At 40.5% G+C, this 14969-nt stretch overlaps 1 protein-coding gene across 2 annotated transcripts in view; it reads right to left on the reverse strand.

Annotated features, from left to right (window-relative positions):
* STX12 (syntaxin 12) overlaps positions 1–14969 on the reverse strand; it is a 51318-nt gene that overhangs the window by 14699 nt on the left and 21650 nt on the right. For both annotated transcript variants that reach the window (XM_019013670.4, XM_055389335.2), the window contains exon 4: positions 8140–8277. In XM_019013670.4, the coding sequence (XP_018869215.1) occupies positions 8140–8277 (138 nt within the window). The remainder of the gene's footprint in view (positions 1–8139; positions 8278–14969) is intronic.

Here is a 14969-nt window from a genome sequence, read left to right on the forward strand (position 1 = left end):
GTCTCTACTAAAAATACAAAAAAAATTAGCTGGACGTGGTGGCGGGCACCTGTAGTCCCAGCTACTCAGGAGGCTAAGGTAGGAGAATTGAATCTGGGAGGCGGAGGCTGCAGTAAGCTGAGATTGCGCCACTGCACTCCAGCCTGGACAACAGAGCAAGACTCCATCTCAAAAAAAAAAAAAAAAGAGTATATGAGATCTTTGAGAACGTTGCTAATCAATCTATTATCAATATATATTAAACTCTGGAGAGATGGGATTTGGCATAAATACATATAAACTAACCTTTCTTTTCTTTTCTTTTCTTTTTTTGAGATGGAATCTTACTCTGTCGCCGAGGCTGGAGTGCAGTGGCACGATCTCGGCTCACTGCAACCTCTGCCTCCCAGGTTCAAGCGATTCTTCTGCCTCAGCCTCCTGAGTAGCAGGGACTACAGGTGCACGCCACCACGCCCGGCTAATTTTTATATTTTTAGTAGAGACAGGGTTTCACCATATTGGCCAGGCTGGTCTCAAACTCCTTACCTCGTGATCCGCCTGCCTCGGCCTCCCAAAGTGTTGGGATTACAGGCGTGAGCCACAGCGCCCAGCCCACTAACCTTTATTTTCAAGAAGGCTGCTTCAAATCGTGGCAGATTTTGATTTAACAGAACTTATTGGGAACCTATTATTCTGTATATTATTTTGTTTAATTCTTACAGTAACTCTGATTTATCATAGTCTTCTCTTTGGCATATAATAACGTTTTTGAAAAATAGTCTTTCCAATGGTAATTTATCTAATACTATTGAATTAAGAAAGTTAGGCAAGCAAATAGTGTTACTTTAAAAGGGAATTTACCAGGATTTTTGGCATTTGGTGAAAGACTAGCAATCGAATCTTTCAGGTGTTACTGTTTGATGAGGAAAAAGTATGCTTTATAATCAAGCTGTAAGAATAAATATCATTATTATTAAAAAATCAGTCTAATGTATGTATTACTTTTATAATTTAAAAACAGGCTGGGTGTGGTGGCTCATGCCTGTAATCCCAATCCCAGCACTTTGAGAGGCCGAGGTGGGCAGATCACTTTGAGGTCAGGAGTTTGTGACCAGCCTGGCCAACATGGTGAAACCCCGTCTCTACTAAAATACAAAAATTAGCCAGGCATGGTGGTGGGTGCCTGTAATCCCAGCTACTCGAGAGGCTAAGGCAGGAGAATTGCTTGAACCTAGAAGGCAGAGGTTGCAGTGAGCCAAGATCGTGCCACTGCACTCCAGCCTGAGTGACAGAGTGAGACTCCCTCTCAGAATAAATAAATAAATAAATAAATAAATAAATAAATAAATAAATAAATAAAAAACAAAGCAAAAATGGTAAAAATCAATGTATTTTCATTTTTAAAAAGCTTACCCTTTTTATAATAGCAATACAGGACAAGCAAAATGAAGAGAATTTCAAATTTCTATCCACTCAGAGGAACACCGTGGGTTTTTGGTTTTTTTTTCTTTTTACTTTATCTTTTTCCCCAGATCAAGAAATAACATTGCCAGAGTCCTAAAAGCCTACTCATGTGCCCTTCTCCAATCACAACTCCGTCCCTCCCTTTTAAAGTATCTATTATCTTGACTTTGTGAAAATCATTTTCTTGCATTTTAAGAATAGTGAGCTATATTCTTATTCAATATCATTTTGCCTGTTTTTGAACTTTACATAAATGGAATTATACTGTTTATATTCTTTAGTGCTTTTTTTGAATCATTCCAGATTATGCCAGATCCATCTCTGATACTGAATGTAACTGTGGTTCAATCATTTTCTTTGCTGTATGATATTATAGTATATGAACATAACACAATTTATCCATTCTACTGTTGACAGACATCTGGATGTTTCCAATTTTTGACTACTACAAACAATGCTGCTATGCACATTCTTGTACATACATCCTGGTATAACACATACAGGTTTCTCTAGGGTAGAATTGCTGGATCACAAGGTCTGCATGTGTTCTGAAGATACAGCCAAAATGTTTTCCAAAGTAGTTGTTCTAATTTATACCACCGGCCAGATAAAAAAGTTCCTGTTGCATCATATCCATAATGACAACTCCCAGTGTTCACAGAATTTTAAACTTCTGCCCTCCTGGTGGGCATGAAATAGTATTTCATTGTTATTTTAATTTGTAATTTCACCATTACTAAAGAAGCTGAGTACCTTTTCATTTGTTTGACCATTACTCAAAATAATACTAACGTGTTTATTTGCTCCATGAGTGTAAATATCAACAGGATGGAGCAAAAGCAATGGTGGGGGACTGGTGGCGGGGAAGTGGGGATGGTTAATGGGCACAAAAAATAGGAAGAATGAATAGGACCTAGTACTTGATAGCACAAATGGGTGACTATAGTCAATAATAATTTATATATTCAAAAATAACTAAAAGAGTATAATTGAATTGTCTGTAACATAAAGGATAAATGCTTGAGGGGACAGACACCCCATTTACCATGGTGTAATTATTACACATTACATGACTGTATGAAAGTATCTCATGTACCTCATAAATATATACACCTACCATGTGCCCACAAAAATTAAAAATTAAAAAAAGGCAATGGTAGTGATATGGTTTGGCTCTATGTCCCCACTCAAATCTCGTCTCGAATTGTAATCCCCACGTGCCAAGGGAGGGACCTGGTGGGAAGTGATTGGATCATGGGGGTGGTTCCCCCATGCTGTTCATGTGTTAGTGAGGGAGTTCTCATGAGATCCAGTTGTTTGGTAAGTGTCTGGTGATTTCCCCTGCACTCTCTTTCTCTCTCTCTTGCCACCATGTAAGACATGCCTTGCTTCCCCTTAGCTTTCTACCATGGTTGTAAGTTTCCTGAGGCCTATCCAGCCATGCAGAACTGTGAGTCAATTAAACCTCTTTTATTTATAAAGTATCCAGTCTCAGGTAGTATCTTTATAGCAGTGTGAAAACAGACTAATACAGATAGATAAAATGGCTCAAGGCAGTGGCACCGAATTGCACTAGTATTATTGTATTCTTCATCACCACACACTCACCGTATTTTAAAAGCCAATGTATTCTTGAAGCCATACAAATTATTAATTAAACCTTGACCCCTCAATACATATCTTTCCACTATTCCGTATTGTGAAATGGGAAGTGCACATAAAGTACTTTTGCTGCATAAAGAAATACAATGTCTGTCTCTAGGAAAAGCACTTGTGTAATGGAACTGCAGGCTGAACTAGCCACTTTTTTTTTAGGGAATACCATTTTTACTTATTCAATATAGTTTTATAAGAACTTACTAAAAACTTATTTAAAAGCTTTAAAACTTTCATAAACGTATACATATAAACTTTTCAGATGGGTATTTGGCAGACAACTTGTTGAAAATAAGTATGAGCCTGTCACTTCAAGGAAAACAACAGAGGGTGTTTGTTGCCAATGACAAAAATGTAGCTTTCAAGTAAAAATAAAAATAAAATTTCGGAAGACTTGTATCTACCATTGTAAGAGTCTCCCAATATTTAAATACTTTTCTGGTGAAACTGATGGAAATATGTATTTTTTTATATTGTAAAATGTATCGACATTTGGAAGAGCTGCATAACTCAGGGAACCAATACTATCCAAATGATAAATACATGATGCTATAAAAATCATGCATGGATAAAAGATCCAATCAAAGTATAATATAGACCAACAGATGTTAATGTAACAGAGTATGAAGTCATTATAATGGTTTTAGATTGTACAATGAAACTAACTTTTGTCAAGTTTTGATGTAGTATCAAATAAGAGTATCAACAAGGTTATAAAAATATTCCTTTTCCAATTGTATATTTCTGCTAGCTTGGATTTTCTTCAGATACTTCAACCAGAACAATCTATCATAACAGACTGAATACAGAAGCAGATATAATCCTAGACGAAAAAAGCTGAGAGAGTTCATCACCACTAGACCTGCCTCACAAGAAGTGCTAAAGGGAGTTCTTCAAGCTGAATCAAAAGCATAATAATTAGTAACATGAAAACATATGAAAGTATAACATTCACTGGTAAAAGTAAGTAAATAGTCAAATTCAGAATATTCTAATACTGTAATGGTGGTATATAAATCACTTACATCTTTAGTATGGAGGTTAAAAAACAAAAGCAGCTATGAAAATCTAGCTGCCTTCTGGTAAGCCAGACATTAAAATAAAAAAAAATTGCAAAAATGAAAATAATGCTACTCTGCCCACTAATTTTTCTTGGAAACACAATTTTTTAAAATGAAAAATCTAATTTAATTCCTTCTTTCCCCATGTGCATAAAAAATGTAATTTATATTCATGTTAATATGTAATAAGTGTATTATTTGTAAATGAATAAACAAACATCTAAAATTTTTCTCAGTTTTAATTTCTAATACAGTATACATCAATAGATATGACTCATATAAACAAAACTTCTTTGGGGTCTGATATGGTTTGGCTCTGTGTCCCCACCCAAATCTCACCTTGAATTGTAATAATCCCCACGTGTCAAGGGCGAGACCAGATGGAGAAAACTGAAGCATGGGGACAGTTTTCCCCTTGTTGTTCTCGTGATAGTGACTGAGTTCTCACAACATCTGATGGTTTTATAAGGGGCTTCCCCCTTCTCTCAGCACTCATTCTCTCTCCTGCTGTCCTGTGATGAGGTGTCTTCTACCATGACTGTAAGTTTCCTGAGGCCTCCCAGCCATGTGGAACTGTGAGTCAACAAAACCTCTTTCCTATATAAATTAAATACTTCAATATAAATTAAAGTAAATTACTCAGTCTCTGGCAGTTCTTTCTTTCTTTCTTTTTTTTTTTTTTTTGAGATGGAGTCTCACTCTGTTGCCCAGGCTGGAGTGCAGCGGTGCGGTCTCAGCTCATGGCAATCTCCGCCTCCCGGGTTGAAGCGAGTCTCCTGCCTCAGCGTCCTGAGTAGCTGGGATTATGGGCATCTGCCACCATGCCTGGCTAATTTTTTATATTTTTAGTAGCGATGGGGTTTCACCATGTTGGCCAGGCTGGTCTTGAACTCCTGACCTTGTGATCTGCCCGCCTCAGCCTCCCAAAGTGCTGGGATTACAGGCGTGAGCCACCACGCCCAGCTTCGGGCAGTTCTTTATAGCAGAGTGAGAACAGACTAATACAGGTCCTTAGTAATTTTTTTTTTTTTAAGATTCAAGAAGATAACTTAATGATATTTTTTTTTTTGAGACGGAATTTCACTCTTTTTGCCCAGGCTGGAGTGCAATGGTGTGATCTCGGCTCACTGCAACCTCCACCTCCCAGGTTCAAGTGATTCTCCTGCCTCAGCCTCCCAAGTAGCTGGGATTACAGGCATGCACCACCATGCGCGGCTAATTTTGTATTTTTTAATAGAGACAGGGTTTCTCCATGTTGGCCAGGCTGGTCTCGAACTCCTGACCTCAGGTGATCCACCCGCCTCGGCCTCCCAAAGTGCTGGGATTACAGGCATGAGCCACTGCGCCCGGCCACAGAATTTAATGATTTTTAAGAGTGTAATGGGTTCCTGAGATTAAAAAGTTTGACAACTTTTGTTCTATTGAGTTGTATCTTTCTTTTTCATATTGATTCATGGGAATTCTGCATTTTTTTTTTTTTTTTTTTTTTGAGACGGAGTCTTGCTCTGTCGCCCAGGCTGGAGTGCAGTGGCGCGATCTCGGCTCACTGCAGGCTCCGCCCCCCGGGGTTTTACGCCATTCTCCTGCCTCAGCCTCCCGAATAGCTGGGACTACAGGTGCCCGCCACCTTGCCCGGCTAATTTTTTGTATTTTTAGTAGAGACGGGGTTTCACCGTGTTAGCCAAGATGGTCTCGATCTCCTGACCTCGTGATCCGCCTGCCTCGGCCTCCCAAAGTGCTGGGATTACAGGCGTGAGCCACCGCGCCCGGCCCTGTTTTGTTTTTTGTTTTTTGAGATGCAGTCTTGTTCTGTCGCCCAGGCTGGAGCGCAGTGGCACAATCTCAGCTCACTGCAACCTCTGTCTCCCTGGTTCAAGCGATTCTCCTGCCTCAGCCTCCAGAGTAGCTGGGATTACAGGCACGCGCTACCACGCCCAGCTAATTTTGTATTTTTAGTAGAGACAGGGTTTCACCATGTTGGCCAGGCTGGTCTTGAACTCCTGACCTTGTGATCTGCCCACCTTGGCCTCCCAAAGTGCTGGGATTACAGGTGTGAGCCACCATGCCTGGCCGAATTCTTTATATATTCTAAATGCTAGTCCTTTGCTATTAAATATATATAGCAATGTCTTCTCCCTGTCTGTGACTAGTCTTTTCACATCTTTACCACTTTTTTTGTTCTTCATTTCTTTCTGCTTTTCAGACTTTCCATCTGAGATCACTTTCCTTCCATCTGAAATACATTATTTAGAATTTCCTTCAATAAGATGTGCTGACAGAAAACTCTCTTTTGATTGAAAATGTCTTTAATTAGCCCTCATTCTGACATATATTTTCACTGGGTTTAGAATCCTAGGTAGGCAGTTATTGTCCTTCATCAACATTCAAGATAGCACTCTACTGGCTTCCACTGTTGTTGAGAAGTCAACTGTCAATCTAACTATTGTATCTTTGAAGGTATTCTAATGTTTCTCTAGCTATCTTTATGATTTTTCTCTTTGTCTCTGGTCTGAAGTTTGTCTTTGATGTATCTAGATTAGAGATTTTACTTATCCTGCTTGGGATTTGTTAGGCTTCTTGAAACTGCAGGCTAGTGTTTTTAATCAGTTCTAGAATATTATCAGTCATTATTTCTTCAAATATCACCTCTGTTCTATGTTTGCCCTATTCTCACTCTATAACTCCAGTTAAAACTACGTTAGATCTTTTCTCTCCATTCTCCATTTCTCATAATCTTTCTTCCGTATTTAACCTCTTAACCCCCTATGCTACATACTGGATAATATATTCTAACCAACTTTTTAGTTAAACCACCCATCCACTAAGTCTTTAAATTTCTATATTATATCTTTCCATTTTAGAAATTCTTTTGACACTTTTTCAAATCTTTGTGTAGTTTCCTGCAGAGGTTTTCAGCCTTTTATGTCTTTAAACACAATAAGTATAGTTATCTTATAATTCTAATATAAAAAGTCTTTGTAGGTATATTTCACTTCATTGTTGTTTCTACTAATTCTTGTTCAGAGTAATTTGTTTCTTTGCACACATGGTTATTTTTAGTGACTGGCACTTACTGCCCTAGAAAAATTATTTGAGAGTATTATTTCAGGGCTAGGATAAAGGTTTCTACAGAAGGAATTTGTGTTTGCTTCTATCCCACACATAGGTGGCTCTCCCAGTCCAGGACCACTGAACCATTCAGGTAGGATGAATTTGAGCAGAAAATCTGCCTGAAGAAGGTTACTTTGTGGTAACCTTGTCTAGATTTCTCCTCCCTCCTGCCCTCCTCCTCCATCTGCTCAGTTCAGTGCTAATGCAATCTTTTTGCAATCTGCCGGGGGATAGGAGAGCTTACTTTTGACTTAATGTTCTAAGGATATAGTCTCTTAGGGCCCAGTTTAATTTGAGTTGTACCTTCTTTTATATTCTCTCTCTTGCATAGACCTTTGGCTTTGACTTTTATCCTCCTCATGCCATGAGGATATCAAAACTGAAGTTCAAGTTTGCCTTCAGTAAAGACATTCAATGCAAAAGCAGTTTTAGTATTCTGCTGACCTCTCCGGCTTTACCTTAATATTTTCATAATCTTTGATACTTTTGAGAAGTTAGATTTTTAAAATCCAGTATTTGAAAATCCTTTTCAAAAACAGAAGGCTAGTCCAAATAAACTAGCCTGTTATATTCCAGGAAACAGATTCATTATTTTTATTTTCAAGTTTTTAACGTTAAAACCAATATATCAAAATGAAAAAGAAAATTAGACATAGTTCTTCCTCCTATATCTCTTAACCCTCATTCAGATTCCTTTCTAGGCTTTGATCACATGCATATATATTTTTTACACAGGTTACACCAACCTGCCATTTTCACAGCAGCTAACTTACATGTTTATTGGTTCAAAGAGAAAAAGAAAAAAACCCACAAACTTGGAAAATAACATTCTGATATTCCAAAGGTCTTCTTTTGGGAATCAACTTACAGAAAGACGAGATCCAGCTCTTGCTCTGGCAATACTCTCCTTTTCCTTTTCAGATACCCTTCTCTGCACAGCCTGGAAATTGTTTAAGGCTGCAGAGAAGTCATTCATGAGGCGTTCCTTCTGAAGTCTCTGCTGGCGCTAAGGAAATCAAGCAAGAACTTGAGATTTCATATTAACCCAGAATCATTTGGTTTTAATTTCCCTTAAAAGTAAAATTATACCCCTTAAAGATTTCCAACTAGGAAAATTATTATGAAATAGCCTCTTCTTTAAATTAATAAATTTGCTCTTTGCTAGCTCAAGTCCCTGGTTAATACTATAGACCAAGTCAGAATTTTTCTTCTTTCATTCTGACAAACCTGGAACTGGGTTGCATTTAACTTCTTCTTCTTTTTTTTTTTCTTTTTATTGAGACGGAGTCTTGCTCTGTCGCCCAGGCTGGAGCGCAGTGGCGTGATCTCAGCTCACTGCCAACCTCTGCCGCCCGTGTTCAAGCGATTCTTGTGCCTCAGCCTCCTGAGGAGCTGGGATTACAGGCACCCACCACCATACCTGGCTAATTTTTTATTGTATTTTTAGTACAGATGGGGTTTCGCCATGTTGGCCGGGCTATTGTAGAACTCCTCACCTCAGGTGATCTGTCTGCCTCGGCCTCCCAAAGTGCTGGGATTACAGGCGTGAGTCACTATGCCCAGCCTGTATTTAACTTCTAAAGTAATCTCCAAAGAACTGCAATTCAGAATTTTGGTGCCCTGGAGAATATAAAAGAGAATAAATACCTCTGGACTCCAATTGAATCCAAACAGAGATGGGTTTTAGCTAAAATGTTAAAACCCTATTCATCTATATTGAATTCACAGCTTCCCTGTAAACTATAGAAGCATTTCACAGGCTTTTAGTGGTTTAAAATCTTTGAGACTTGATAAGTACTTCATTTATCTACAGACTACCTCTACTAAGCTTGTTACTTCTATGTCTCAAAAAACATACGCTGAGGTTGAGAACAGTGGCTTATGCCTATAGTCCTAGTATTTTGGGAGGCTGAGGCAGGAGGATCACTTGAGCCTAGGAGTTCGAGACCAGCCTGAGCAACATGACAAAATCCTATCTCTACAAAAAATTAAAAAATTAGCCGGGCGTGGTGGTACACATCAGCTACTCAGAGGCTGGGGCAGGAGGATCATTTGACCCTGGAAGGTTGAGGCTGCAGTGAGCTGAAGTCATGCCATGTACTCCAGCCTCAGCAATAGAGTGAAACTCTGTCTGAAAAAACAAAACAAAACACACACACACCACATACTGACAGCATTGTCCTGTTCTATGAACACAGAAGTAAAAACTCACCCCTGACCTCAAACAGCTGTCTATTTGTAAATAAAGGATATAGACAGACAAGTAACAAAGTTATTATAAATAACTGCTATATCCAGTTGGTACTATAGGAGTTCAGAGGGCAGGAATAATCAGTAAGAACTCAAGCGGTCAAGAAAGGCCTCAAGAGAAGGTGGATAGTGAAGTAAGAGGAAGGCATGAATAAGCAGAAAGAAGGGGTAAGGCAAATCCAAGCAAGAGAATAGTGTGAGCAAAGGCATGGTGGCAGAACTTGAAGAGGATCTCTAGACAGACCGTTTGGTTGGAACTACACGTTTAGTAATGAGAGTAGCTAAAATACAAAATTGGAAAGTTAAGAAAGGGGCCAACCACAGCAGGTTTTAAATGCCAAGCTAGGCCGGGCGCAGTAGTGCACGCTTATAATCCCAGCACTTTGGAAAGCCAAGGTGGGTGGATCACTTGAGGGCAGGAATTATTCAAGACCATCCTGGCCAACATGGTGAAACCCCATCTCTACTAAAAATAGAAAAAATTACCTAGACATGGTGGCAGGCACCTGTAATCCCAGCTACTTGAGAGGCTGAGGCAGGAGAATTGCTTGAACCAGGAGGTGGAGGTTGCAGTGAGCTGAGATCGTGCCATTGCACTCCAGCCTGGGCAACACATGTGAAATTCCGTCTCAAAAAACAAAACAAAACGCCAAGCTATTGGGAGGATGAGGCAGGCAGATCACGAGGCCAGGAGATGGAGACCATCTGGCTAACATGGTGAAACCGTGTCTCTACTAAAAATACAAAAAATTAGCCAGGCGTGGTAGCGTGCGCCTGTAGTCCTTTGCCACTTGGGAGGCTGAGGCAGGAGAACTGCTTAAACTTGGAAGGTGGAGGTTACAGTGAGGTGAGATCGCGCCACTGCACTCCAGACTGAGCAAAAGAGCCAGGTTCTGTTTCAAAAAAAAAAAAAAACCAAGCTAATGAGTTTGGGGTTCAACCTCTAAAGAACAAAGAGCAATGAAGATTTTTGAGCAAGAAACATCATGGGTACAAAATAGTAACTTAGAAAAATTAGTCTGTGATGAGACCTGGGTCACCGTTTACACAAAGGTGGAATGGAAAAAAGAAACAAGTCAAACAGAACACTAATTCAATAGTCTAGGTTTAAGGTTAGGAGGACACAGTATCAGTAATAAAATCATAAAGAAATGAATTTAAGAAACATTTTGACTGGTGGTGGGGAAAGAGAGATAAAGTCAAGAATGAAATTTCAAACGTGGAAGAGTGATGGTAATACTAAAAGCAAATTTAGATGAGCAACCTTTTTCTTCTGAGATTTTTATTTTTGCATAAACAAAATTATAACAATAACGGGGAGGACATCATTCCCTAACCTCACCATGCAAAAATATTATCATAACTTTTAAATACATCGTAAACATTTTCCATGTTACCATACTCTTCACAATTATGTTTTGTTTTTTTTTTTTTTTTGAGACAGGGTCTTGCTCTGTCACCCAAGCTGGGGTGCAGTGGTGTGATCTCAGCTCACTGCAGCCCCAACCTCCCAGACTCAAATGATCCTCTCACCTCAGCCACCTGAGTAGCTGGGACTACAGATATGTACCACGATGCCTGGCTAATTTTTTTTTTTTTTTTTTTTTGAGACGGAGTCTCGCTCTGTCGTCCAGTCTGGAGTGCAGTGGCGCGATTTTTTTTTTTTTTTTTTTTTGAGATGGAGTCTTGCTCTGTCACCCAGGCTGGAGTGCAGTGGCGCGATTTTTTTTTTTTTTTTTTTGAGAGGGAGTCTCGCTCTGTCACCCCGGCTGGAGTGCAATGGCACAATCTCAGCTCACCGCAACCTCCGCCTCCTGGGTTCAAGCAATTCTCCTGCCTCAGTCTCCCGAGTAGTTGGGATTATAGGTGGCCACCATCACGCCTGGCTAATTTTTGTATTTTTAGTAGAGATGGGGTTTTGCCATGCTGGTCAGGCTGGTCTCGAACTCCTGACCTCAGGTGATCCGCCCACCTCGGCCTCCCAAAGTGCTGGGATTATAGGCATGAGCCACCGTGCCTGGCTAATTTTTGTAGAGATGTTGCCCGGGCTGGGTCTCAAACTCCTGTACTCAAGCAATCCACCCGCCTCAGCCTCCCAAAGTTCTGGGATTACAGGTGTGAACCACTGTGCCCGGCCATGATCTTTAATCGCTTACATATATTCCATCAAGTTGACCTAAATTTTATGTAAATACTCCTTCTAGATTTTTCACAGTTATTAAATATTATAAAGTAAGCCCCAATGTAATAGCTAATATTTATATAGTGCTTAAATTGTACCAGTACTACTGTAAGTGCTTTACATAATAATTCATTTACCTATACAATGACCTATAAATTAGGCATTATTATAGTCCCAACTTTACACATCAGAAAACCAAAGCACCACAGAGGTTACGTAATTTGCCCAGGATCACACAGTAAGTGACAAAGATGGATTTAAATCCAGGAAATTTGGCTCCAGAGTATATAGACTGTGTGTGTGTGTGTGTGTGTGTGTGTGTGTGTGTGTGTGTGTGTGTGTGTGTGTGTGTGTGTTTACCTTCAGAATTTTTTTTCCCCTTAGGGCTAATTAGCATGAGCGAGAATATTAGGTCAAAAGGCACAAACTTTTCTGTGATGTTAAGTATTGTCAATGAACTTAGTTAAGGGGTTTGGGTGAAACATGAGAAACTCAGTATAAGACAAGTTTTATATGAAGGTAGTTTATTTCAGGAGTAGATGTCAGAACATGAATTGAAGATATGGGCCACGCACTTAGAGGTGAAGGGGTTAGATTGGAAAAAGATCTGAGGTCATGATCATAAAGGTGAAAGGGAGGTCATAAAAGCAGGTGACTCCTAAGGAGAAAGCATAGAGTGAAATAATTCGAGGATCAATGGCACAACCTTGGGGCATGCCCACTCTTAGGAGGATATGAAGTCCGGGAAGGAGGCTGACTCAACCTGGGGATCTCCAGAGTTGGGGGACACAATGAAAGAGAATCATGGCAAGAAGAAAGTTTCAGGGCAGACGGGATAGGCAAGAGGATCAAAGGAAACAGAAAAAAAGTGAATAGGCCAGGCATGGTAGCTCACACCTGTAATCCCAGAACTTTGGAAGGCCGAGGCAGGCGGATCACTTGAGGTCAGGAGTTCAAGACCAACCTGGCCAACGTGGCGAAACCCTGTCTCTGCTAATAATACAAAAATTAGCGTGGTGGTGTGCGTCTGTAGTCCCTGCTACTTGGGAGTCTGAGGCAGGAGAATCGCTCGAACCTGGGAGGCAAAGGTTGCAGTGAGCCTTTGCTCACTGGAGTGCAGATCACGCCACTGATCTGGTTGGAGTGCAGATCACGCCACTGCACTCCAGCCTGGGTGACACAGTGAAACTGTGTCTCAAAAAAAAAAAAGTGAATAAAAACTCTTTATGGCCAGGTGCGGTGGCTCATGCCTGTAATCCCAGCACTTTGGGAGGCCAAGGCTGGCAGATCACCTGAGGTCGGGAGTTCGAGACCAGCCTGACCAACATGGAGAAACCCCCATCTCTACTAAAAATACAAAATTAGCTGGGCGTGGTGGCACATGCCTATAATCCCAGCTACTCGGGAGGCTGAGGCAGGAGAATTGCTTGAACCTGGGAGGTGGAAGTTGTGGTGAGCCGAGATCGCACCATTTGCGCAGTCCAGCCTGGGCAACAAGAGTGAAACTCTGTCCCCCCCCAAAAAAAAACTCTTTACAAAGGGCCTGGTATGGCAGTTCATGCCTGTAATTCCAGCACTTTGGGAGGCTGAGGAGAGAGGATTGCTTCAGCCCAGGAGTTTGAGACCAGCCTGGGCAACATAGCAAGACTCTGTCTCTATAAAACATTTAAAAAGTAGCTGGGTGTGGTGGCACATGCCTGTGGTCCTAGCTACTCGAGAAGCTAAGGTGGGAGGATCACTTGAGCCTGGGAGGTTGAGGCTACAGTGATACAGCGAGCCACGACTGCGCCACTCCACTGCGCCTCAGCCCGGATAACTGAGTGAGACCCTGTCTCAAACAAACGAACAAAAAACCTCAAAAGCCACTGGACTGGGTAACTAGATCATTGATGATAGTATGTAAGTATGGAAAAAAACTGAAAGTAGGAGTATGGTTTGATGTATAAGATAGTAATGAAAAGATGGGTGATGGGGCTAAGATTAATTAGATGAGAAAAGAGTAGAAAGACAAAAGGATACAGAGCATAACAAGAGGAGGGGAATCAAGGAATTATATTTCACCAGAGAGAGTATGTTTGTAGATCTAGTTCGCGTTCTTAATGATCCAAGATAATGGAAAGGAACAACAGCATGCATAATCCAAAAATAACTTCTATTTGGTTTTAGAAGACGTTTGATGAATTTTGTTTTGGTAGCAGATTTGATTTTCTATTATATTTTGCTTAGGCTACTACTTAACTCTTAAATACTTTCACTACTCTGCATTAGACCCTTCAACTCCTTTTTTGTTACTATGAAAACTATCTACAAGTGTGTATTCCCTAAGTGCAAGGTTAGGAGGAAGAAATGGGTAACTTGGCAGCAGTTTGGAGATATTGGATGGCAAGGGGGAAATGGCCCATAACTGAAACATCAGCATGAGTAATAATTAGAATAAACAGCCCGTATATAGACAACCAAAGGGTAACTACTTTGTAGCAGGATGACAAAGCATCTTGTCCTCCTCTCTCTTCTGCAAGTGGAGGCCAAAACTCCAGATATGCTACATGGAACAGTTTATCAGGTTAAACTAGTGATTTTCAATTTTTTTTTGACAGAGATTTACAATAAGAATTTGACAACATGGGCCAGGTGTGGTGGCTCAGGCCTGTAATCCCAGCACTTTGGGAGGTCCAGCTGGGCAGATCACCTGAGGTCAGGAGTTCGAAACCAGCCTGGCCAACATGGCAAAACCCCATCTCTACTAAAAATACAAAAATTAGCCGGGCGTGGTAGTGGGTGCCTGCAATCCCAGCAACTTGGGAAGCTGAGGCAGGAGAATTGCTTGAACCTGGGAGGCGGAGGTTGCAGTAAGCCAAGATTATGCCACTGCACTCCAGCCTGGGCGACAGAGCAAGACTCTGTCTCAAATTAAAAAAAAAAAAGAATTTGACATCATGATCCATCCATACATACACATACGTATGTATGAAACAACAGTTCCATATAACAATATTTACCATTATTACATAGTATAGACTCTGATACTTCTACTCTAAGTTTTTTAAAATGCTGATCTCAATACACTAAAATGACTTCATGTTCCACTAGCCACAACCCATACTTTGAAAAACAACCCAGGACAGGGAAGTTGAAAGGCTTTGTCTTCAGAGCCATCAGATGTAGGACATTATCATTTAAAAAGTTCAATCATAAAAAACGATATAAAGGTCAGGCACAGTGGCTCATGTCTATAATCCCAGTACTTTGGAAGGCCAAGGAAGGAG

Source organism: Gorilla gorilla, chromosome 1, assembly GCF_029281585.2.
Source record: "Gorilla gorilla gorilla isolate KB3781 chromosome 1, NHGRI_mGorGor1-v2.1_pri, whole genome shotgun sequence".
NCBI lineage: Eukaryota > Metazoa > Chordata > Mammalia > Primates > Hominidae > Gorilla > Gorilla gorilla.